This window comes from Athene noctua, chromosome 2, assembly GCF_965140245.1.
Source record: "Athene noctua chromosome 2, bAthNoc1.hap1.1, whole genome shotgun sequence".
Classification (NCBI taxonomy): Eukaryota; Metazoa; Chordata; class Aves; order Strigiformes; family Strigidae; genus Athene; species Athene noctua.
In genome coordinates, this window is record NC_134038.1 from 46564713 (window position 1) to 46591058 (window position 26346).

The 26346-nt window shown below is 44.2% G+C and overlaps 3 protein-coding genes across 7 annotated transcripts in view; 2 read left to right on the top strand and 1 right to left on the bottom strand.

Annotated features, from left to right (window-relative positions):
* The window catches only part of PRKDC (protein kinase, DNA-activated, catalytic subunit), an 86428-nt gene extending 81900 nt beyond the window's left edge, over positions 1 to 4528 (top strand). Inside the window, exons 82-86 of the mRNA XM_074898990.1 lie at positions 336 to 407; positions 493 to 694; positions 1117 to 1305; positions 1885 to 2024; positions 2978 to 4528. Of these exons, the coding sequence (XP_074755091.1) occupies positions 336 to 407; positions 493 to 694; positions 1117 to 1305; positions 1885 to 2024; positions 2978 to 3182 (808 nt within the window). The 3' untranslated portion in view covers positions 3183 to 4528. The remainder of the gene's footprint in view (positions 1 to 335; positions 408 to 492; positions 695 to 1116; positions 1306 to 1884; positions 2025 to 2977) is intronic.
* Positions 4529 to 10872: 6344 nt separating this feature from the next.
* On the top strand, positions 10873 to 12707 carry CEBPD (CCAAT enhancer binding protein delta). Its single transcript, XM_074898991.1, has one exon. It carries the CDS (start codon positions 11169 to 11171, stop codon positions 12201 to 12203), a length of 1035 nt encoding a protein of 344 aa, XP_074755092.1. The 5' UTR covers positions 10873 to 11168; the 3' UTR covers positions 12204 to 12707.
* A 140-nt stretch (positions 12708 to 12847) lies between these two features.
* SPIDR (scaffold protein involved in DNA repair) overlaps positions 12848 to 26346 on the bottom strand; it is a 205464-nt gene continuing 191965 nt past the window's right edge. For 2 of the 5 annotated variants that reach the window (XM_074898993.1, XM_074898992.1), the window contains 6 exons: positions 24838 to 25036; positions 23569 to 23721; positions 19445 to 19538; positions 17840 to 17954; positions 17286 to 17339; positions 12848 to 14705 (listed from right to left, as the gene is read on the bottom strand). In XM_074898993.1, the coding sequence (XP_074755094.1) occupies positions 14574 to 14705; positions 17286 to 17339; positions 17840 to 17954; positions 19445 to 19538; positions 23569 to 23721; positions 24838 to 25036 (747 nt within the window). In that variant the 3' untranslated portion in view covers positions 12848 to 14573. Of the gene's footprint in view, positions 14706 to 17285; positions 17340 to 17839; positions 17955 to 19444; positions 19539 to 23568; positions 23722 to 24837; positions 25037 to 26346 lie in introns of those variants that run through there. The other 3 variants (XR_012633106.1, XR_012633108.1, XR_012633107.1) reach the window with 3 other exon arrangements.

Consider the following 26346-nt stretch of genomic DNA (forward strand, 5'->3'; position numbering starts at 1 on the left):
TTCTTGGCCTGGAAGAGACTATCTAGCCAGAAAGAGCACAGTCGTACTGTTGTATTAAAACTTAACCCATCTACTTAATTTGGGGGAAACTAGACAGTACTACGTACTGTTTTGTATTAAGAAATTTGAGTCTTGGAAATAACTATTGGGAGAAAAGGAGAGGAGGGGATATTTTTAATATTGGATAAAAAATTTGGGGCAAACTCTGTGTGGCTTGCTGGACTGTTTACTGGGGTAAGCAAAACATGCTAATGCAGTCGTGTACACTTCATAACTTTTAACATCCAGTGTGCTGTTATTTCAATAGCTAACATTATTCCTTCATCAATTTGCAGAAATGCTAGACGTACAGAAACAGTTACATCTTTCAGAAGCAGGGAAAGCAGTGTTCCAGAGGACCTCCTGCGGTAAGTGCACTGTTAGTGACCGCACATGGTGAAACGAATGTTGGTGTTTCATGTGTATGTAACAAGTGACTTCTGTTTCGTTAAGGCGAGCCTTTGTGAAAATGAGTACATCTCCTGAAACCTTCCTGTCTCTGCGATCCCATTTTGCCAGCTCTCATGCGCTGATGTGCATCAGCCACTGGATACTTGGTATTGGAGACAGACATCTGTCCAATTTCATGATTAACAAGGAGACAGGTGGCATGGTGGGAATAGACTTTGGATATGCGTTTGGCTCAGCTACACAGGTATTTGTCTTCTATCTAATTTGTTGCAGCTTTTGCATTTATTCTGTACCATCTCAGTACTGAATTTGATGCTCCTCATTTGCCATCATTCTGATGCAAAATAATCTTTACAAGTTATTTCTAGTTAATAGAATAAAATCTCTGTTTCCAGATACTCTGACAAGCAGGGAGCTATAGAGCTTCACAGAGTCTCTATGGTGGTGTTTTGTATAGTTGAGCCATGCTTTCAACTATATCACTAAATATTTATGACTAGAGCTTTGATGGCACAGCTTGGTCCTGTTCTACCATGTTGTACTTTATTTTCAGTTAAGTGTCAAAGAAGGTTTCAAAGCTTAAAAACCAAAATATTTATTTCTAATCCTTCTGTTCCAAGGCTCCTTAATTCTTGTTTTCTTTTGACTGTCCTTCCCCTTGGCTAGTTTTTGCCAGTGCCGGAGTTGATACCTTTTCGTCTGACTCGCCAGTTTGTTAACCTGATGATGCCAGTGAAAGAGTGGGGTCTCATTTACAGTGTGATGGTACATACCCTAAGGGCTTATCGTGTGGATCCAGATCTCCTCATCAGCACAATGGATGTATTTGTAAAAGAGCCTTCTTTGGACTGGAAGGTGGGGTTTTTCCTCTTTATTTTTCCTTTGTGTGAAAAATCTTAAACTGTGATGAGGATAAAAACTGATCAAAAAGGAAGTATTTCTTGATGCTTACTCTCAGTGCTCCTTTTATCTTTCTTTGTTTTACTGAGTTCTCAGAGAAACTGAACGTAAAGAATTTAAAGTGATGGAATTCTGTATTGTTGGACAAAGAAGAGTAGCACACGTCTGTGTTATGAGTGTACTGTTCTTTATCTGCATGATAATCCTAAAAATGTGGGTTATCTCGATCATGTTGTCACAGCAGCAGCATAAATATTTTCAACTTTTTGCATTGAGCTTCTTGAATTTACATAACAACACTGTATATATCAAACTAATAATTACAGAAAAGAAATCTGAAACTAATCGCACTTCAGTAACTCCAGTTGTATATTAGATTTTAAGTCATAGGCAGGCTTGATATCATCTCACTACTTTGCCCTCCATTGCATCTGCAGTTAAGAGTTACTGGCTTCACTTGCTATCATCTGGCAGATGAAGGTCATTTGAAGTATATGATTTATGATAAATATGGCAAATTTATTTTCTCTTCAGAACTTTGAACAAAGACAGCTGAAGAAAGGAGGCACATGGATTAAGGATATAAACACATCTGAAGTAAACTGGTACCCTCTGCAAAAAGTCAGATATGTCAAACGAAAGCTTACAGGTGCCAACCCAGCAACAATCACTTGGTAAGATGCTCTCCTTTTGCTTTAAACTAAGCTTTGACAGTCTCCTGTGTCAGGTTTTGCTCCCCTCAGATACAGTGGCAGCTAGGAAAAGAGAAGAGACAGGGCAAAATTTCAACAAACCTCCTGTCAGAATCATTTTGGTCCACATACAAGCTCTCTGAATCACCCTGCCAGCCAAAACACCAGATATCTCCCTATGAGTGTTCTTGCTCCAGCTCAGGCCTCCTGAGCAGTTTTACTGTTCCTGGCAACACACGCATCCCCACCCTGTAAGCCTGCTTAACTTCTCACTGCTCAGACTGCTGTTCTTACGTGTGTCTCCACAGCTTTTAGGCTAGGGATAGTATTTAAATCAATATGCTTCTGCTGGATGGTGACTTGAAATGGAACCTGAACCAGCTGTATGGAAGGCACAGAAGTAAGCTGCTTCCCAAAAACATCAAATTCAAATCTGATGGCATTCTCGGGTTATTTATGTCAGTCTAGTCAAGTCTGGCTCAAGCCAGAATGTCTTTAAAGCACAGTTAAAGTACAATTAATCCCTTCCATCCTCTTTTAAAAAGACATTTTGGATTAATCAAGGAAAAAGAAAGCAAGCCTGTTTTAAAACCATACAAATACTGAGAAGTGCAGGACTTGGGAGGAGTCCCTTCTGCAGTCAAGACTGAACTGGCAAAGGCAGCAAAATAGTTCTTACAGACACAAATCGTCAGGGCAGGTAAGGAGATAATAGCTTGGATGTGAACTATTCGTGGTAAATATTCACTAGTAAAGGACACCTGAAATCCCCAGTCTTCACTGGCCAGGGCTTCTGCAGTCATTGAATAGTCTGCGCATCTTGAAGAATAAAGCTGCATGAACTGTGTTCAAGTACTGTTTTGTACTTTTAAATCGTCTCAGATTTTTTGTTTGTTTGTTTTAATAAGAGCTTATTTTTGTGTTCTCGATTTTAGTGATGAACTACGCCTGGGCCACGAGAAGTCACCTTATTACAGTGATTTTGCAGCTGTGGCTCGTGGTAACGCTGATCATAATATCAGAGCCAAAGAGCCGGAGGATGGACTTTCAGAAGAGACCCAAGTGAGGTGCCTGATCGATCAAGCGACAGACCCCAACATTCTTGGCAGAGTCTGGGAAGGATGGGAACCCTGGATGTGAGGGACTGCTCTCTAAAGCCCTGTCTGCCAAGGGGCCCATACCCTAACACACAGCTGCAACCAGCTCAGAATTTTAAGGTCAAAAAGAAACATGGTTAAGAGGGTTTTTTATCATCATTGGTTAACTTGACTAATATAGAAATTTTTTTTTGTATTAAAGCTCTATTCAAACAGTGGGGGGTTTTTTAATTGTTTTTCTTAGTGGTTCTGTAACAAAGCAGCTTTATTGCTTTTGTTAAAATCAATGTAGAAAGAACTGGAGAGGCTATAGAGCTTAAAGACTTACTTGAAAGTCACTGAGATCACTCAAAGAAAATCACAGATTCATACCCTGCGAACTTGTAGGCATCCTTGTATGGCAGGTCTGTGCTGCTTGTCTTTGTTACAGAGATGTTGATGACAATCAACTGAAACCATTCTGCAGACATATCTTATTTATAATTAAAACTAGATTTTCATATCAACAAGAACAGTGAAGCACATGGGAAAATTAAACAGAAAATGGCTTTTAGCTCTAGGTAACACCTAAAGTATCTGGATGGTTATTTCATTACTGGATAATGAGATAGTAATGAGACCATTCTAGCAGATTGGTTTTTAACAATTAGAAGTTATACTCTTGTTACCTCTGTCTTTTAGAAGCCCATGCTCCTCGTGCTATGTTAATTCCAAATTATTTGTTTGGGAAAAGCCAGAAGTCACCACTGCTGCCATGGCCTCTTGCCATGACTGCAGCACCGTGCAGTAGTGGCAGCTGCACTTTGGTATTTGCTCGTGGCAGAGTGGGGAAGTTGTGCCAGATGTGGCTCTGCCCCTCTGGCAGCCAGTGTTCAGGTAACCTTGGTGGCAAGTGCTGTGCAGCACAGACAGCCCTGGGCAAAGAGTTCTCTAAAATATTACTGTTTATTACCCAGAATTCATTGTAGGAGATAGTTTCCATCGAGCCTTTTAATTATTATTGTTAAAGGTGTAATAAAAGTGAGTCTTTGCCCTTTCACTGCCACAAGGTTTCCCTCCAGCTGCCGTGGCGATGTGGCAGCCCCTGTCTCGCTGAGGCCACCGCTGGCACCAGTCTCAAATGAATCTTTCAGCTGGAGAGCACAGGGATCTGCCTCCTGGATACAGCTCCATGAAAAACTTGGGATGGGGAAGTTTGCTCGCTGAGGCCTAAGGAAGAGGGAGGGAGCTTTTTTTGTTTCATACTTTCCTGCAGCACTTACTATTTGTTACTTTCTGTCTTACTAAATATGCTCAATTATTTATGTCAATAGTCTTACGAATCAAGATATTCAGAATCCTTTTATTGGGTTTTTATTAATTAAAAACATTGTTCAGCTATATTTTTGTAGAGGAAACACCTATTTAAAAATAAAAATATACTTCAAATGAATACCTCATCTCAAAAATTCAGGGCATTTTAATCATAGAACACATCCACATTTACCCATTTATACAGATGATGATTAACGGACAGCATTTTTTTCATAAGAATGTGTGATACAGTCTTTTTATAGACACTTGTATAAGATATCTTGGTGCAGTTTGATCTTTTCATCTCTGGTATCAATAAAGACAGCAGCACTATGACTAAAGATTGGTTAGGTGGGGCATTCAGCTTTCACATTGTCACTCTACAAATATAAGAAAGTTAAGGCACAATAAAAAAGCGACATAAAAAGGCAAGGGGACATTTGGAAATCAAGTGGCTGGTTGTATGAGGTGTCTAATTCCACTTTTGGCACATACCTCAGATACTTACTAGGTACTTTGACCTGTACCACACAGGACAAAGTTTAGGCTTATAGTTTAACAAGGCTCTTCGGCAGCAGTAGATGTTTGTGCGCAGCAGGTCTTCCTCCAGTGCTAGCCACGGCTTCCTTGGCTCTTGGGAAGGGGCTGGAGCAGGAGCACAGCCTGGCTCTTCTGGGCAGAAGGGGGCTGTGGTGAACCCTGCCCTGTGCCCTCCTCTCCCTTTAGTCCTTACCAGAAGGCCATCAGGCCAGGGGTGAAAGGTTTTGAGACAGGTTAAAGTAACCCTGATAGCACAACAGAGCTTAGAACATGTCCATGACACTTAAAAGTAGTTAAAAGCTTGGGTTTGACTCTAAAATAAGTGCTATAACTGGAAGCCTCAGCTGTATCAGCTCTACTAGTGATGTTATTTGTCTAAGTCAGGGAGGGAAGTGGAATTGCTCTAACGGAGCTTTTCCTGCATGACTGAATGAGCCTGGAAATAACCTCCCACATATGTAAATCGTGGCTGCTATCCCCGCTCCTGACTGAAGAGTGCTGCTCTCAATAAAATAGAGCAGTTGAACAGAAAGGCTGAAGCCAGCCCGCGGAGCAGCAAGGAAAGTACTGACGCAACAAAAACCTCAAGTTGCTGGGCTCGGTCCTTTATGGGGCTGGTTGGTTCAGCTTCCAGAAAAGAGTAAGATGATGTGCTCCTTAGAGCCAGAGACTGCTTCAGGTCTCATGATGCAAAATAAAACTTAGTAACTATCCACAAGTACAGCAGAATATTTCCTTCTCAGATTAAATAACCAGATGTGCACTATATCTGGAAAATAATTAGTTGCATCGAAACAGCTATGTAAACCACTAGCATATATTCTCAGTAGGTTTTTCTTAGCGTATGGAATAATATTAATGTTTAAGCTATTCCTTACCGTCCCTGTCATTCCTGAAATTTCCCTCTAGCTAAAAATAATAATACTGCTGAACACAGAGGAAAGCTCTGCAGCTGCAGCCTGCAGTCGCCTTTCCCAGCTGATAAAGAGGTTCCTGCATGCTCCTTGTCATGCTCAAGATTTTCCCCTAGCCCCCACCACCACCCCCCAATTTAGATGTTATCTTGAGATGTCTGGGGCCAAGATGCTGTCCAGCACCAGCACATTTAAACACGGGAAGGACCCTGTGAGCTCTCCCCAGGAGCAACGAATTAGGCTCATCTTCAGCCGTGGAATAAGGAGTTTCCTGTAGCTCTTCTGGCCCTACACTGAAGGGTTTGGCCAACCTCTTCCTGAAGTCAGGTAAACAAGCATCTACATTTAAAGACATTTCTCCCCAAACTTCACATTTTTCAAAATCAAGGAGCTAAAATAAGTATTTACTACCACTGCATTAAAACTTGGGGTTTTTTTCCCTCGCAAGTACTGAAGATGAGGGTCTGCTGAGCCACTTTATTAACACCGTGTGCCTCACTTGGAAATTACCTGGCTTTTAAAAATTTCATTTTTAAGCTATGCCGCCAGTAAGAAATGGCAGAAAGGTCGCACCCTGGCAGCCACCCAAATGGTGTTACTAGTCTTGTAGCAAAGCTACAAAAGAGCTACATCTTACATTAAACCGACAGTGTTCAGAATAGGGTGTTCAGGGGCTTTTTGTTGCAAAAAGTTGTGGGAAGGAGTGATCATAAATTTGGTTACAGTTTCCATCATTATTTATAGGTGGGGTCGTTTGCCTTTTTGTTTGCTTGTTTGGTTTTGTTTTTTTCCTTTTTGATGGGACGGGAGAGGGTAACACTCACTCTACCTGTCCATTAAACTCACAGTAAATGATACTGTGTGAGATTTCATTTAGTTAGGCAGAAGACGTAGCTGTGAATTTGATCTCACGGATTTTGTTGCTGATGGAAACTCATACAAAACCTGTAGCAGGAAAAGGTTTAGAGTGTCCGCCAAAGAGCGTGAGAAAACGAGGAGCACAGGGTCTGAGGTGTTTTGCTGCTGCGGCAGTTGGCCTTTTGGGAGCCCGGGTACATGGAAGATGAAATTCAGCAGCTCAGCAGCCACAGGTGCAGCTGAACAAACCCAGCCTGGGCTGGCACCACCAATGCTCAAACACCCGCAGGCACTCAGAGCACACAGTTTAAAAGAGCTAAAAAGAAAAATCTTTTAATTTACCGTCAAGTTCTTCAGCTGCTAAGAGTAGATTGGCCACAGGCTGGATCAGTGCAATGAACTGACCCAAGTGAGTACAAGTGACAAGCAAGATACTGTCACAGCAATTCAAGACAAGGGCGAGGCATGAGCTCTGGCAGAGGTGGGACGAGGGGGTGGGGAGGGTCTGTCCAGCAGACACTGTGCTGCCTTATGAGAGCCAACGCCAGCCTCATGGAGGTACTGGTCCTCCCTAGGAGGGTGTTGGCAGGTTTTTTTGACTCCCCTCAAACAACTTGCACCTCCTCATCTGCATGTCCCATTCCCCAGACTGCACTCAAGTGCCGTTCCTGGCTTCTAGCTATCGAATGAAAAGATCATTGTGCTCCTGCTTCTTCCTGGGGAGGACAAAACCAGGCAAGCCAACTCCCGATCTTTTTCCTCCTTGTCACCAGCTAGCCAGCCTTTCCCGGTGAAACCCAGTGCTGTGAGGTGCTTCCCCTGACAGGGTGTCCCTCCTGCAGTCCTGCTCTGCAGCTGCCTTACCCCAGCCCATGAATCCCCCAGGAGCCAGTGTCCTGCTGGCGCTGCCTCAGCCCCATAGCTCCTCCCAGAGCAGAGAAGGGCTCCGTTGGCTCAGCTGTCCCAAAAACTCCTGCACATCTGGCTGGGTTGCCAGAGGCAACCAAGCCAGGAGGAAGATGAGGAGGATTAAAGCCAGGCTGGAGCATTGCCCTGTTTCCTTACCTTCCCCAGGTGGCCTGGCCCCAGTTTATCCACTTATGGAGAATTTATTTTTCCATTTATCAGGAAAAACTAGTAAGAAATACAGTGTGATTTAGTGCCTGTCCCTGGAGGTCTCAGGGTCCTGGTGCTTCTCTCAAATTCACAGCCGGCACTCCAGAGTAATTTAAAGCTTTGTCTTCTCCCTGCGAAGGTTTCTTAGAGAAAGGTTTCTTGTCATCTCTCTCCAGGTGTAAATGCTCCTCTTTTCTTGATTCAGAGCAGGAACCTCAAGCAGGTTCTAAAGAAATTATTCTGAAATTCAGATGCTCAAAATGTTTCTCACTGGTGTTTAAACTTAGTGGATCCTAGAGATAAAATTTAGTTGTTCCCAGCGACAAGGCGTGATTTGGTGGGTCAGGTACTAACCAGGACAGGTGAAGGAATCGAGGGCTTGTCTCTGCTTCACAGCTCATTAAATTACTTATGCAGATGGGAACAGATACAGCTGCTAAGATGCCAGAAAAATCCACCCCAGGAAAGTGTGGGTTATCACTCTGCCTCCAGCCCTGAGCCCTGTCCTTTGGTAAGTGGTATCACTTACCTGCTTTTGGACACTTTGCTGCAGGTTTAGTACCACCCCAGGGCTCCACTCCCTGCATGGCATGTGGGGAAGCTCCCTGGGAACCCCCTGAAATGTGCTCCTGAACTCAGCCATCTCAGGCTCAGCAACAAACACAACCAACCCACCTTCCAGGGGACGGCTCTTGTCGCTTGGTTTTGGGGGACAGGTCTGACCGCGAGCTCTGAACACACCTCCAGGTCCTGAAGACACTGTAAGCAAAGCTGCACCCTCTGTGATGGTTTCCATGCCCAGCAAGTCGATATTCACTGAGGGATGCCGAGAATCTCACTGCTGTACGGCAGGGTGCCCAGTGGGGGCCGGGTGACCTGGCTTGGAACTGCGTCTCTTTTTTGGAGTAACACATGATGGGCATTGAACAAGACGGATTGAGCTGGCGCAGTTGCACGCCAACACCGTCTGACGGCCAGCTGTCCTTTGGGGATAAGGACTTCAGCGAGCTGAAAGCATAACACAGTTCCACATACAACCAGCTAAATGAGATGCTTTCCAAGACAAATCATAATTTTACAACATGTGAGATGCAGTCGTCTTCCAGCAATCAACAGATCCTGTCGCAGAGCAAGGGAGGGTAGGGGGGGGGAGACCAGGTGTCACTGCCTTGCATTTCTGAACTACCTTCTCATGCTTCATGCAGCCACCTCTCTACACTTGACACAGAAAAAAAGTGTCCTGGAGCACCACGCGATGGCCCCGGTTCCCAGCTGGGCAGCCAGGCCGAGGGCAGCCACCACAGAGCCAGGTGGCGTGGAAGTCCCCCAGTGCTAGAGGGCAGAAAGTAACAACGTGCTGAACTGGTTTGGGGATATTTATTTTTCTTTGGTAATGTGGAGAAGGAAAATTGTTTGCACTAAAAAAAAAAAAAAAAAAAGCAACTGCTTCTCGTGTCACTGTCAAGTTCAGTGCTAAATGCTCACATCGATAAAAGTTGCACGATCAAGCCTCTGATGAGCAAAATTAAATCGAGTTTCTTGAAACACGACATCTCAAAGCCAAGCCCCTCCATGTGAAACCTCACCTGCTAGATGCAAACCCTCACCTGCCAGGCAGAGCACGCTTACCCTGATCCCACAAGCCTTCCCACGGGGAGTTTATGGCCAAAGGGAGAGCATGTACCGGTCCTGTCCCAACTATTTATGTCAAAATACACACCCCGTTGATAAACAGCTGCGTTACTGCAACAGCTGCGGTAGTGGCAGATGGAGACCTGCCCGGAGCGAGGCAGCAGGCCCGGCGTGACGGGCACGTACCCACAGTCCCCAGAAAGCCACCTCGGAGCCACACAGCGCTCCGCAGGGCACAGCCTCACGCCAGCAGTGACATCTGAGTGCTGGGCTGGAAAGGCAGCGGCTGGGCTGAGTCCTGCCGAAGCTTCATAAAACTAGCTGGGTCTCCTGGCACAAAAAAAAAAAAAAAAAATATCTTAAAATAGACTTTTTAAAAGGGTTGGGGGGTTTGGGGGGGGGGGGTGTTCTTTTGTAATTCGGTCAGTGGAGCAGCTGGGGGTGAAGCCAGGGTTTTAAAAATTCTAGAGTAACTAGAAAACTTAAGGCATTTCACATATTATTTGAAATGAAAATATTTTTATTTTTCTGATAGTTGCCAATTTAATAGTGGGAGTTTACTGGATGCAAGGGAGGGAAGAGGGGGGGGAGTGTGTGGATGCATAATTACTTGCCATAAATTTTTAAAGCGGCTCACATCCACGCAGACAGCGTGAAGTGGCTAAAGGTACCTTAAAGACCCCCTCGCCCCGGAGTGTCCTGCAAGAATTCCACGCGGGAACCCTGTCCCTGGTGGGGGCGGCTCGGGAGGGGGGGGATGGATGAATTTAAAGCTCTCTCCGGGTGAAGCCGCCCGTGCTCCACAGCAGAAGGAGCGGAGCCTCGGGAGGGCGCTGATACACAGAGACACGCGTGGGGCAGGCAGCATCTTTCCCGTATCGCTTCACCCGAGGAGCCGCAGGGGGGGGGTGTTGGGGTGTGGGGGGATGCGGCGTGGCGGCGGGGGTGTAGAATGAAGCTTTCCCGCCAGGTTTTCTGCTGACCCGTGTGGAAATAAGTCAGGAAAAGGGAAAATGATGGGTGAAAGGGGAAATGGGGGGGGGGGGGGGGGACACGGTACCGGCGGCGGTGCAGACCTCACCGAGGGGGGGACGGGACGGGGCGGGGAGGGGGCAGGCGCCCCTAGGGGCGCCTGCCCCCTCCCCGCACCGTCCCGTCCCCCCGGGGAGGTGGGGGGGAGCCCTCCCCGACGGCGGCCACCCTCCACCGGGAGGTGGCAGCTCTCCGCGGCGGGAGCCCTGCCTCCGCGGCCGCGCACCCCACCCGCTCCCGCCCCCGGGTCCTCGGGGGGGGGGGGGGGGGGGGGGTGCCGGGAACACTCGTTCCCCGTCATTGGGGCAGGAGGCGGGGCCGGCGCCGTATAAGAAGGGACCGAGCGGGCGTTTCGCTCCCAGGTCCAGAGACGCCTTGTCCCATCCCCGCCTCCTCATCGCCGAGCGCGGCGTGACACCCCCCCTCCCCGCCATCACCCCCCCCTCCAAGCCAGGCTCGGTCCCTTAAGGGAAGGACGAGGCGACGGCGCGACGGCAGCAGGAGCCCCGGTACCACCGGTAGCGGCGAGAGAGGCGGCGGCAGCCCCGCTCCACACCTGCCCCCGGAGGAGGCTGGAGCTGCGCTCGTCGCGGAGCGGCGGTTGGTGTCCCCCGCGGCCCGGAGCCGCCCCGTCCCGCTCGCCCATGAGCGCCGCCGCTCTCTACACGCTGGACTCCCCGGCATGTTATAAGAGCTGGTGCCTGGAGCCCGCCAACTTCTACGACGCCAAGGTGGGCAGCGGCGGCGGGTCGGGTCCCGCCTGCAAGCCGGGAGCCCGCGGCGGCTGCGGGATGAGCGGCGAGGAGGCGGCGGGGGGCGGCCTGGGGGGCAGCGGCACCAACCTGGCGGAGCTGAGCGCCGCCGCCCCGGCCATGTACGAGGACGAGAGCGCCATCGACTTCAGCTCCTACATTGACTCCATGTCTGCCGTGCCCAACCTGGAGCTCTGCAACGACGAGCTCTTCGCCGACCTCTTCAACAGCAACCACAAGCCCGAGCGGGGCGGGGATTACGGCGAGTACTTGCCGCCGGGCGGCGGGGCCGGCCGCGACCCCGCCAAGGACCTCGGCGCTGCCATGACCACCCTGCTGGGCGCCGAGCCCCGCACCGCCTCCTCCTCCTCCTCCTCCTCTTCCTCCTCCTCCTCCTCCTCCTCCTCCTCCCGCGGCGCCCTGAAGCAGGAGCCGGACTGGAGCGACAGCGACCTCTCCTCCTCGCTGCTGCCCTCGCAGATCGCCACCTGCGCCCAGACCATCATGAACCTGAGCGGGCAGCCCACGCCGCCCACCTCCCCCGAGCCGCCGGGCAGCAGCTCCCCCTCCAGCTGCAGCACCCGCTCCCCGGGCCCCGCCGCCGCCGCCGTGGCCGGGTCGGCGCCGGGCGTCCCGCCGGCGGCCGGCGGGAAGGAGCGCGGCGGCAAGAAGTGCGTGGACAGGTTTAGCCCCGAGTACCGGCAGCGCCGGGAGCGCAACAACATCGCCGTGCGCAAGAGTCGCGACAAGGCGAAGCGGCGCAACCAGGAGATGCAGCAGAAGCTGCTGGAGCTCTCGGCCGAGAACGAGAAGCTGCACAAGAAGATCGAGCAGCTCACCCGGGACTTGACCAGCCTCCGGCACTTCTTCAAGCAGCTGCCCAGCGCCTCCTTCCTGCAGCCCGGCTCGGGCACCGACTGCCGGTAACCGGGGGGGAGCGGGACGGAGAGACGGACTCCGGGAGACCGTGGATAAATACCTCAGAGGGACGGGACGGGCCTGGGACGGGCCTTGGCCGGGCCGGGCCGCGGCGCCCCGGGCCGGGCCGGGCGCGGGGAGGAGGCGCGAAGCCGCGGCGGGACCCGCCGGCCCGCGGCCGCCGCCTGGGTGTTGCAGCGGCGCGGGGCGACGATGCCCGGGTCTTTCACCACGAAACTTGCAAAAAAAAAAAAAAAGCTAAATATATATAAATATATATATTTTTTCTTCTCTCCCCTTAAATTATTTTTGTAATGGTAGTTTTCGTCTTTTCTACATTTTACTCATACCGATGCAGCTATGGTACATCAGTTAAAATGATTCAAACCCCCATGTATTTTAGACAGTAGGATGAAAAAAAAAAAAAAGACTTGAGCATGCTCGACCTTTTATATCCATTTTTACAGCATTTCTAAGAATAAAAAAAAAAAAGAAAAAATCATTTTAAATCGACCCTGCTCTCGTTTGCTGTGTGTCTTGAAAGTAGCGCTTCCCAGGAGCCACTGCCAACCGGGGGGGGGGCGGGCGGGGGGGGGACCCGGGGAGGATGAGGACAAGCGGGGGGGGTGGGGTGAGGTGCACCGTGTTTGGGTTTTTTTTTTTTCTAAAGCAGCCGAAGGGTGACGCGATGGTGGGAGTGACTGGGACACTCGCAGGTGGTCGTCACAAAGTCCGCTTCCCCCCCCCGCACCACCCCGCGCTGTGCCGGGATGCTGAGTCAGCAGTTGCCGCTGGGCTAACTTGCGCCGCAGGAGGGGCTGCTCTCCGGTCAGGACTCGGACACGGCGCATTAAAACAAAAAATAAAATATGTATACACACATTAACACTTTTACTTAAAATTCCTGTTAAAAAAAAAAACTGGTAGGGGTTTGCTTCGGACACTGCAAAGCTGCCCCTACGCTGCCGCGCTCCTCAGTTTGAACCAGCCGCAGTCCCACGGGAGATGTTGTCTCCTCTCCCCGAGCACCCCGGTCCTCGGCAGGGTCTCTGCTGGGGAAAGCCAGGGCTGGCAGCAGCGCCGGCCTCCGCCTGCGTGCGCTTCTGTTATGACAGGTTAGGCCACTGCTCTGAATTTTGATGATAGTTCGTGAGCAAAGCTGACAGCACCTGTAGGGTGGCGGCAGAAAAATGACCTCTGACAGCCAGTGCTTCCCGAGACAGAGAAATCTCGCTGGTTTCAAAGGGGAGACCCTGGTCGTGTACAGGGCAGGATCCTCTGTGCAGGAACGGGCTGGTGTCCCCTTCTTCCTTACAGGTAAGAGTGAAACACTTGGAGGACAGGGGGAAAAGGGGGGATTCAAAAGCTGGCTCATTCCTTTAGTAATCATGACACGTCTAGAAGATCTTACACGATTGGCCTTGGCCGCAGGAACGATTTCTGTAGCAACAAGTCTGCCATTCCCTTTTCTGCTGGGCAATCACATAGTGGGACCCACGCAAAACCACTCACTCCTCCTCTGGCCTGTACAGGTCTGTTAAATTACCAGGAAAGGGGAAGGGGGGGGAAAATCTAAACTCTTGACTGAACTCTACATCAATTCTTGCATTCTAAACTATGCACACGTAGGAGGATTTTTATATCATGTATCCGTAACCCCTGTCTATACAGTCAGGGTGAGGATAGTTACGTGGCCAACAAAGCACATTTACTCGCTACCTTGTACCAGAAACTGTATAACGAAACAGCCGCTTTGTGGGAAGCTACAGATAACACTGTACTTCTATGCTTAGAGACCAATTCGCTGTAAAACATTAACTTTACATATGCTTGACACTTCAATATATAAGCTTTGTTCAAATCTCCATCCTTGTAACATTTATTGCAAGGTGGTAACAAACCCAACAACTCAGAATTCACACACAACGTGGTGTTTTGCAGCCAGCAGTACATCTGGGATCTGCTGATAAAACTCAGCTTAGACCAATGTTCAATGCCTACAGCAAGGTATTTATTTCAAAAATATTGATGAAATATTTTCCATCTACACATAATAAATACAGTATTATAAAAAAAAAATTCACAGCCATTCAAGATTCCCAAGAACGAAATGTTTTACGTACATAAAGAAGCAACCACGCCAAGGAACTGTATTCTCAAACTCCGAACTGATCCAAAAAAGAAGAGTTCAGAAAGTTGAACAGATTTTTTTTAAATGGATTTTTTTCAGCGTTAGCACAACGTGCTTTGTAAATCACGGTTTTAATAAACTATCTTAATACTTATCACACTTGCATTGCACATTATCTGTGGCACTTAGTTAACAGATAACCACATTACAAAGTCCACAGATACTACAGGAGCTGACTAGAGTTCAGCTCAGTGCCTCGCTGCTGCTTCCAGAAGAACAATTTCCTCCAGTGCAACACAGTTGGGGTGGCTGGTTACGGAGTGGACGTAGCAGTTCAATAACCCCACCTCCTTTCCCAGCACGCTCTGCACCTCATAACTCTGCAGTGATAAAAGCATGTTGATTAAAACAAACAGTCCTGGACATTCTGTTCTAAGCAGCATTCGGCTTGGAAGATGCAGGGTGTAAGGTCCTCTTCCAACAGACAATTTTTTTAAGGACTCAAAAAGAAAGGTGCATTAGAACTGATGAAAAGAATTAATACATTAGGTTTTCAATAATTAGATCTCACTCCTGCTTAAAGTGCCCTACAAGGCTTTTAGAAATGCGCTGGTTTAAAAAAAAAAAAACCAACACCCCAAAAAAAAAAAGCTACCGTGACTCTGTGACTTTGAACTCCATTTTGCTGAAGCCTAACCTACATGTGCTTGCTTTATCCAGCTTTCTGACACGGGTAGGAACTCACATGTGCTAGCAATGTGTATATAGATCTACTATATATTGATTACCTTAGCTGACAGATCCACTAAAGGAAAAAGTATTTTCTAGCTTTTTCTACTCCCCCCCTTCTAACTTTGTGTTGTATCAAGCATCATTTATGATCGCTGGCACTTACAGAGTCCCTTCTGTTTAACGATCTGACTGGCAGTTTACCCACATGAGTTGTGCCTGAGCGAATTTGTAGAGACAGTACTCTGCGTGGAGGAGAGGGGTGTGAGGCTGGGATGATTTCTCTAAGATGAGGGAGCACGTTAGCAGAAGAAATGGTAACACTGATAGCTGGTACCCAGCCCGAGAGGGTGGGTACTATCTCAGGTGGCATGTTTACATCGTTTTCTCTCCTCAGCAGGACTTGCCTACGACCAGCCTCTGACCATGCCCCCATTTCATCTGGGCTGTGCATTTGTACAGGTACGTGATACCCATGTCTACTGCCTGATTCAAGGTATAAACAATCCTGTCCCTTTTCTTTTTCCTCAACTATTTTTACCCCAGACCGGTTCTGCAGTCCAATTCACCACGCAGCTGCACAAACAGCTGGTGTAACAGAAGGGTTGTCACAAGGTAAGGAACAAGTGGCCAGGGGCAGTGGTGGCTAAAACCAACCTCCCTGCCAAAAGAAGTGATTACAAAGCTACACCCTAAGAAACTTTAGCAGCACTGCCAAAAAAAAAAGAAGGCCACTTCAAGTGGTATTTCTTGTGATTAATCTTCATTGAGATGTGCTGCTTTTTAAAATGCAACAGTTCAGAAATGGAAATGCTTATGAAAAAAAAGGAAAAACTACCCCTGCATTTCAGCTAGGGAAAAAGAAAGTTTCTAAGTTGCCATACTTCTAAATACTAGCATTATAAAAACTGAAATATGAAAAAGAGGTTGTTTGAATTCTAATAACTCAAAAAAACCCCTACGTTTTGTCAGTTTGTAACTAAACCAGACACAGCCTGTAAAACTTAGCAAGACTTAACTGCTATTAAAAGAACAAACATATTTTTGAAATTTGTTGTCTCTCTTTGCTTAAATGAAATATACACCCTCCAGCTTAAGAAAAATAATTTATTATTTCAGAGCACTGTTCCACTTTAAATATTATCCATAAATCACACTAAAAGCATGGTGCATGTAATAGCAAAATGCTAGAAGACTACGTTAAGATGGGAAAAGCAAAATGACCCCGATACGTGTCACTTAACTGAAGATATTTAACCGAGACGATTGAACAAGACAACGGGTTGCCCTTTGCTCCCTTCCACATGCAATGGAGAAGCGGGGATCTCAAGATGCTAATGGGACTTAATCACCCTCTGAAGGTGCCGCTCCTTCCCTGCTGACCATCCGGCAGCCAATGCCAGCCAGGCACTGACCCGGGCACCTCCCTCACCTGCGATAAATCTGGGTCACTGTGCCAAATGTCAGGGTTCTTCTGATATCCCAGATTAAAGGAATAGCTACTTCACGATTACATAAACCGTACTTTAGCCCATGGGTCCCCGTGGCTTATGCATGTTTCATTCATACAATTATAAAGTATTATCTTGCATGTGTTTTGCAAATTTCTCTACTATTACCGCCTGCCAGTAGTTTCATGGTTGTGCTACTAGAAAGTAGTTGTGATTTACAGGGTTTAGAAGACAGTCCTGAAAAGGTGGGATGCTTGGACCATATCTTCGCTGTCTTTGGATCCTCAGTCAGAAAATGGAGTAAAGCTCAGCACTGCCCACCACAGCTCTGAGTGTCTGGACACAGTGCTGCTCGCAGATAGCTCTGCAGATCTGCAGCTGAGCTAAAGCTGTCTGCACATCCCATCTGCGGCATCCCTCTTCTGAAAAGGAGGGCGTCAGCAGGGGGAAGGTGGGGTTGTCAAAGGGCCCAGCCCACCCAAATCCCAGGCTGGACGTAGGGAAATCTATTGCTCCTAGTGCAGTTCTGAAACGAGCTGCCTGGAAAGGCAGAATCTCCATCCTTTGAGGTTTTCAAGACGCTGCCAGCCAAAGTCACGGCTGACCTGCCTACACACTGACAATAGCCCAGTGTGAGTGGTAGGTCAGACGATGACCTCCAGGAACCCCTTTCCCCTCTACGACTCATGAATCTTTCCATCTGATTCACATCTCCTGTATTCTGCCTCTACAGTAAGTTATACAGTTCAACTTTCTTTTGGCAACATTCATTACACCTACCCCATCCTCATTGGCGGAGGACATCAGGAGAGAAGAGATTGTCCTTTGTAATAGCTGGAATGAGAAAATCAACAGGTTTTGTTCACAACAAAAATCTTACGTATGCAAAGACGCTCTGTTTGCAGGTTAAAACAGTCACGTTGAACAAAGATTTATTATTTTAATATAGAATGGCTTTGTTTCTCTGGCCAAGAAAGCAGAGGAGAGGTGACACAACAGATGTTCAGAATACGAGTCTAAAAATACACATTCCCTTTAGGCTGTGGAGACTGAGGTTTCCCAAGGCCCAACCAACAATGCCCTTCGGCTGGACCATAAAACAGTTTGCAAACCTTGCTGAACTCAATGACTGTATTATTTGAGTAAGATCTGGGAACTGGGTTCTTAGTCCAATGAAACACAGGTTTAGTGTCAGATTAAATTATGGGATACTCCTACGTCTTTTCATTTTTCTTCTGTCAGAGCTGTTCATAAAAGTGTGGTTAGAGTACCTATGTGTCTAACATCTCTAGCCTCACTATACTCAATGCATGGAAGCTCGTTTTGTGCCATACCTTTACTTTCACTGCACTTTGAGATCGGGATGGACAACTCAAGAAGACTTCCAGCTGCATTTTCAAAACGGGTGAAATGACAACTTCAGAGCACTGGTTGCAATACAGCAAACCTCTGAAACATGCAAATAATGATGGAAAAACATAAGAGAAATGGAAAAGCTATCAGTTGTAAATCAAAACATACAAAAAACCAGCTAGTTTAATCTCTGAAGTACATTGCCGGTGGACTTTTAGTAGGAAAGCCCCGGTAGAGATTCAGTTGGTAATGGCAAATAGAGCTCTTCTGTTGGCAGAGCTAAGTAACTCTGGGAGGATCTGAACTCTTCTAGCAAAAGGATCTTCCTTTCATGAGTTTTGGCAACATGGGAGGAGGCTGCTATTTACAGTCACTCCACTTAAGCGACTATTAATCTCATAACCTTCTAAAAGTTACGGCAAAAGAAAATTTGTAGTATAGATTTGGTCCAAGTAGCTTATTGATTTAGGCCCTTGTTCAGCAAACCTTCAACATTTTCAGCACACACTTAAGTCATATGCATTAAATTAAGCTCAGTGATAAATGCTTGTTGGAATAACATTTTAAACAAATATTGATGCTACATTGTTCTCCAAATGAAGCAAAAGTGTCCTTCATAGTAGAGATATTTTAAATTGAACCACACTACTATGTGAACGTACACAAATCCTTATTTTTTGCACTGATAGTATAATATAGGAGAACTTCTTTTTAATTTTCAGCCTTTTCCCCCCAGAGGCTACACATAACAAAGCATAAACATTAAAGCTTCTCATATTTAGGAAAATGCTATCTATTTCAATAAGATCAAACCCACCCAGCTTCTCCTTACGCTTTTTGTAAGCTTTCCCAGTAGAAAGAACACCCCTCTCTTTTTTTTAACACTCCAACTACTCTCCTATCCTCTCATGTGTTTATCCCATCAGGTATCTCGGACTCTGCAAGAGCAAGCTGGCTAAGCTGCTGAGGGGGAGGCTTTCCCAGAGCGTGCCGATGTGACGCAGCTTTAGCATTTCAGGTGGTAACAGGTCCTGTAGGAGCAGTCTTCACATTTGGGACAGTTGTACTCACTGAATTATTCAACATCCTTTCTAGAAAGGTTATAAATTTAATAGGTCTGAAACACAACTCTTTTCACACTTAATCAAATTACAGCAAAGATCATAGTTCTGTATAAAAACGAGTGAATTGGTGCCACACAGTGTAACAAGGTAGGGTAGACAAACACAAGAAGCTACTTTTAAAGGAACTTAAAATCAGACCTGTGATTTATGTGGCTGTTTATTAAAACTAATATTGTAATGCAGTGGGCTATGAGATCTTTATAAGCAATACTTTTAAGATTAGTTTGAAAAAAAAATGTGATAACTGCAAATTCAAACCATTTCCTATCTACTTGTATCTATCTTAATAAATTAATCTAGCCTTGTAGGTTTTATCAGTTCATCAGCAATAAAAATACTACGTCTTAGTTTTAGGAAGGAACAAAGTGCAGCCTGTGCCTGCAGGACGCATTGCATCACCCATTGGTGTTATGGCTACATCTGCAGAACACCTGGAGTGCTCTGGAGCACGCTGACTCTCACCTGTCCTGGGGACACAGTTCCAACTTTCCACTGCCACATCTGTCACAAGTAGGCCAGGAGAAAGCAGTGCTCTCATTAACTCCAACAACAGTACCTGCAGAAGATTAAATTCTTACAAAATACTAACATTAAGCTAGCAAACACAGTCACTCCTGGCCTCACAGCAGGTTTGATCCTTTCTGACTCTCAGCTTAAGAATACGACTTGTTGGAACAAGCATCAGCTCTTCCAACGATCTCACTCCCTTTCTCCTTCGTCCCTCCAACAAGGGATGACAGTACGGCAAAGTGTGTTACATTCTAAAAATACCAGAAGGTAGATAATTGATAAATAACTTCCCAAATAGGTTAAGTTCTTTTGGTTTGGATTTTAATTGGTTTTTGATTTGATTTTGTTTTCTTTCTGGTCCTCTGATGTTTCCTTGGCAATAAATAGCTAAAAAAATCATCAGATCAGATATTGATATTGATAGTTAGGAAACAGAAATCAGTGAGAAGACCCAATACCTTTCGAAAACAACGATGCAGGTTAAATTCCATTAACAATGGAGTTATTCTTCATTTATACTGATTTAACAGAGATTAGATCTGGCCCACAGATTTAAGTGTGTGCCTAAGAAGGGAATGCCAGAGATACTTTGGACTAATATAAAGGGCCTTGCTAGTTTTGGCAAGAAAAAATACATTCAGAGTTTTATGAGAAGCCAATAAAGAGTGTATTATGTTTTATGATAACGATATGTTGAAACTGTGAGCATTATTTATGGAGAAAATACTTCTAAGTATTCTGAAACATACTGAAACATACAAAGTGGATCACCTGTAAGAATGAAATTACACTAAAATAAACCCTGACTGGTACAACAGAAGTAGAGACTAAAAATTCCAGCTCCTATTGAGCAACAATCTCACAGATTTATACCGCATTCAATGAAAGAAGCCCTTGGAGACTAGGGAGCATTTACACTGTCTGGTAAGACAGGGCAAAAATCTCTTGCTTTCCTGGTTCTCCTGGGTCAAGGACTAACAGGAAGGAGGGAAATACACATAAACAACAAATCTACTTTTCTTTGGGAATTCAAAGGACAGCAAGTGTGAAGATCAGGAAAGGTAATTCTTTAAAATACAATATTTATAACCCAATTTCTATGCATATAACAAAATGACATGGATTTCACTGACAGAATAAGCAACTGTGCATTTAACTGTTACAGGGATAATTCTGATTCTTCAGTTTTTGTGATAAACTGGCAGTTTCCATCAGCACTTGCTACTACTACAAGGTAGTATGCTTTCTGCCACAGCATGGGCATGTTTCCCTTGTTCATGGAAAAGAAAACCTACCAATTAGTTCACTGAATATGTTTCCTTTTCATTAAAAAATAATTTTAAAACCAAACCAAACCAGAATCCCCTTTTCTGACAGATCTGTTTCGCTCTAAGCCTTTTAACTTTCTCCTAGTTGTGTGTCATATTGCAACTCCAGGATGCTGGTGCACAAGTAATACAAGTACATGTGAAGAAAATTAATCAGAATCATACTGACAAGATTATGTCTAGTGGAGAGGTTTATTTTGATGACAACATAGAATTCCCTCCAGAAAACCACCACTGAGGTCAGAACAAACACAACTGAAGGTGGCAACAGATCTAATAATCTAGTGACAGTCTTGTGCATCTTGCAAGCAAAGTGATTTCTCAAGTTTAAGCCGCTGAACTGCTGCGCATCTTTGTCAAGACTCTAGATTTTGCTTGATGTTCACAAACACTTTGGATATTTTCCCGAGATCCTTCTTTTAAATGGAAACGCACATAGCCAAAATTCGATTTTTATCTCTAGTCTATTTTTATGGGTTGTGGCTGACATCATTAAGAAGAGACTGATAATAGGACAACAGCTGGAAAAACAGGTCTCTGGTGAGGAATGCAAAGAAGGGCTGAGGATTAAATGTAACACACTGTTTGAAATGTTCAAAAAAATGAATGTGGGATTTTTTTTTCCAATCGGTTACCCTGATCAATAGGCATCAAGGAGAAAAGTTCAATCAGAAAGAGAAACCTAGATAAGCTGATTGACCCTATTTTGTTCCCACTGTTAAGAGGGAGACTGAAAAAAATCCCCACCCCTAAATAAGGGTGTTGGATATGAAAATATCCAGTGTCAAAATTCAAGCACTGTTGGTTGAGTCATATACTAGGCAAATATCAAGTAAAAATCAAGTAATATTCCCACATAATATATGTGGTATGGACTAACTAGAATTTGTTCATAAGCACGGTTAAGAGGAAAAACAGTTCTGTGCAGTATGAACTGCCAACATTTAAGTCATCCTGACTGCTACCATACAGCAAAAAGTGGTTAGAAATTACTTTGCAATGCATAGCAATAAGAAAATAAATCTATTAACCCTGAGGTCAGAGGTGAGAACCACGGACTCATCTTTAAAACAAGAATAAACTTTCCAGTAGAAAGCAACCACAGGTTTTCACTCATCTGTTGAAGAGCAACACACTCCATTCCAGAGCTGATATGACTGGACATAGTCTCTGAAACAAGGATTTCTGAAAAACTCAGCGGATCTGCTTGGATTGCAACATTGTCCTTTTAAAGCTGGACCAGCTATAGAGTTGTACCAGGTTGCTCAAGGCCCAGCTCTGAGCAGGAGTCAGGACCGGAGGAACTTAGAGGTTCCTTCCAACCTAACTCATACTATTTATATTTCTCCTTTTGTTATTCTTCCATCTGTAATACAGTACATGGAAAGCATGACACCTCCTATGTGTGTAAGTACTTGTTTACACAATAGATCACAAAGGTGTATTCTCTTTGCTCTACTGGAAAAAGAAAGGACAGAGAAATGTTTGCTTTTTTCTACCACATACACTGTCAATGGGACAAAAAAAGACAGGCATCTCATACTTAGCTATAAAATTAAGAGTGGAGAAGTTGATCTACTGATCTACACTAAGAAGATAATTCTTAGTGCGACTATTGGAGAGGGGTTTTTTTAAAAAAAGCGCCCCAAAATATTTCACACCCAGTGACAGAGAGATCTTTCAAGTAACTCACAATATGGATGCAAGCTGTACATAGCCACCAAGGCCTTGAGTGAAGTGTCTCTAGTTGTGCTTGTTTTTCATTACGCAGCATTAGAGTTCAGGATTTGTCATTGCAAGGTGCTCATATATTAATCACAGGGGTACTGCTAACTTGTGGCTCTGCCATAACAGAATGTGTGTTTGGTAACAGCTTTGCATGGTTCCAAACTGTCTTTTCAGTGCATCACATTATAGCTGGAAGGATTAATTTGTAGCCATTATTTGCTATTATTTTAAAGTTCATTTCATATGCTCCAGTGAAAACTTGAAGGTGTAAATGTAGAACAGTATCAAGAATATTCTACAAGGGCTAGTGGAATCATATAAGTTAAATTAAGAAAGGAAATTGTCTTTAAAAGCCAAAAGTTTTTCCCTATAGGCACTCTACAGCTGGGAGGTTTAAGAAACTGACTGGACAAAGCATTAAAAAATACACAGTAGGAAATGTTTCTGCATGATTAGGAAATGCTAGAAAATACATTGTAAGAAATATTTCTGCATGGTTAGTGATAGGACTGAAATATTAGACAAAGCAATGATCCAAAGTGGCTGGTGAGCAAATATTGGCCAAGATATGCTAGATGACTATGGGGAAATATTAAATTGCCCCATTGCAGCAAACCTCCAGGGAAATCAGACGCTAACCCCTACCATTCAGGATCTGGCTAAAGTATCTTATCCATCTGCCTAAAAAATATTAGTATACTGTACTGTTGCCAACATCAACAAGGCTGGTGTGAACAGAAGGCTTCTGAAAGAAGATGGCAAAAGGAGGAATATAATAAAACAGATTGTGCATCAAACGTTTATTCTGGGGTATGAGTGAGTGGGAGCAGAGCTTGGCCAGCAAAAGGCAAACACAGCTCACAAAGAAGTATAGAAACTTAAATATCCTAATGACCCACAGCAATACTGTGCTTTTTTATCCCTCCATGCTGTTTGTGCAAGAAATCAATACGAAGACCTAAAAGATTAAAGTGAGCACAAATAATTAACTGCATTTATTTCAGGAAAGACCATACAAACCTCTTACAGCACAAACGGAGTTGGCCTGTGTTGTAGAATCCAGCTCATCGAGTCTGACAGGGCCAGTCAGCTCACTGAGGTCAGCACCAGCAGCCGAGTACAAAAGAGGCTTTTGTAATAAGAGAACAGTACGTTCAACACAAATAATTCTACCTGCCAACAAAGACATTTCAACTCAGTACAGTAACAAGGAAAAAGGTGACCATGTTAATTGTCATGGCCAATAAAGACAACGATCTCTGCCAGCTACTAAACAGATGGATAGACCCCATCAAGTTTTCTCAATGACAAAATATTTTACTTTCAGTGATACATGCATCATGCTCTCATTACACTTTGCAACTCCGAGGGAAAAAAGTTTTTTTAAAAATTCAAACCTGGCAGAAGAGAGTCTGATTCCACTCTGACTGCATCACACCATGCTCCCTGCAAACACATTACTGTCTATGCTCTGTTAATAAGCTTGGACACCCCTTCAGGTGGTCTTACTTTCTTTCAAAGATTACAAAGAGAAGGTGCATGCAGTGCTTTATTGTTTAAAGCAGAGATTTTTGCTACAGGACACACAGCCATTTACAAAGGTTGGTGCTCCCAGTACACTTACGTTTTGGAAGTGACTGACGGTGTGAGACATGAACTACCCACGCAGGCACCATACAGAACCATACCTGAACCTCAAAAAAGAGTGACTAAAAATGAATGTAAAGTTAACTACCACCCTTACATGACCTATATGGTGGCAAAAGCTCACAGCTAAGATGGTATAGGAGAGTTTGTAAAAGTTCTGTCTAGTGACATGCAAGTCTCTAGATTCACCCTCTTACTCCTTTTAGAGGCAGCAAATTCAATATAACAAGTTTCTGCAAGAACAACAAAACAATGAAACCAAGTTTCTAGACTATTTCAGTTGGAAGGGACCTACAAAGATCATCTAGTCCAAATGCAAGTCTTTGAGTCGTCAGCTAGCAAATCTGATTGACACTGGTCATTAGATTCAACAGCCATCAGGAAAGACTGACAGAAATACTGTTAGACATACAGTAAGATCACTGAATTTCTCCTTTACTTTGGAGATCAAGCCAAAAATGTAAAAAAAGGAACCTTTGGGAAAGCTCTAATTACAGCCCCTTTCAAATTTCTTCCCAAACTTGTGATGTCTCACCTTCACCTGAGAATGAAAGTCTCTGCAGGTCACGTATTGCAGTGTCAGTAGTTACGATGCTATTTCAGTTAGATTCCAACTGCTTCAAAACCACACATAAAGCTTACCATTTCCCCACAGCGCATCCTTGAAGAAGACGGGTCGTGAGGCAACGCTAAGGGATTCTGTGATTTCCGTACTGAGAACACACGATGCAGCAACTGACACAGGAACAACTTTTGGAGTGATGTGAACCACATTTTGCAATGTGGAGTCAGTCACAAACAACCAAATTTCTCTTTGATTTATAGGAACACTGTGTTTTGTCTATGATTTAAAAAAAAAAAAAAAAAAAAGATACAAAATTGTAATGCAGTTGTTAATTTTTAGTAGAAGGAAAGACTAAAGTAACATCCTCATTTTTGAATAACTAATACAACTGACAGAAATTATTACATTTACAATTCATACAGTATAATGAATCAAAGCTCTACTGGTATTTTTCATTATTTCTTACTGCAGATACAAACTTATCTACTTTAAAGTAACTTTCCAAGATTGATCCACTAGAATCTTGGCTTTACCTCTGTCAACTATCATGCTTTATCATAACTTACTTGGATTGTACTAGGGATATGAAAATATATTTTATTTAAAAAATATATGCATAGGAATTTGTAATGACAATGTAAGTTTTCTGCCTAAGACAGGTATAAAAATACTATGTGTGACTAAATTAGGGTATATCACAACTACTGATGTACAGCCAAAATACCTACATTTCATCCTAGCCTTTATATCTGAAATGATCACAAAATCTGTAGCATCTTTTAAATTTTTCACACTGGGATGATGAACAAGACAGACTAGACAGACATTACATACACATCAGTGCTTATTCCACGGTCTCTAACAAAATCAAATGGGATACAATTTGAAGACTCATGTTTTTCTTCATTTTTTGTTTTACCACAGCTTTTATATCTGTGTGTATGTGAATTTTCTCAAGCTTTAGAAAAAATGGGTTTAATAACAAAGCATATTTCACATTTACTAGTCCAAGCAAATAGTAAATTTTAAGATTCTACTATTCTAAAGTATTTAAGTAAAATTACATTACTTTCTTAAATTAAAATTACTATTTTTATTTAGTCTGCTGATTAAAAATCCATACCTAAAACATTTAAATGAAAATTAAATACTACAATGACACACATCACAAATATTTTATTCTCAGAGTTTCATGTTTTTAGCATAAGGTAATGCAACGATAAACCCAACTTTTTGTCTCTGGATGAATTCAAACCTTGAAACCGTTAACCACACTAAAATTACTAAATTTAGTTTTTTCTCCATGCTAACAGCTCTTAGAACAAATGCAGTAATTGTAAATAATGACTGGGAAAATTCATAACTCGGATATTACGGTTATGCCTTAATACAATATATGCTGCCTACTGCATTGATGTTGTTTCTTTGCCTAGTAACTACAAACATTTGAGTACCTCCTCTCAGTAGATAGCATTAGGACAGCTTCAAAGAAAGAATTTTTACAGCTGTCCTATGAGAATTACTAAATTACTATTACATTAAAAGCTGGCTTTCAGAAGAATCATCCAAAAAGTAAATAATAATAA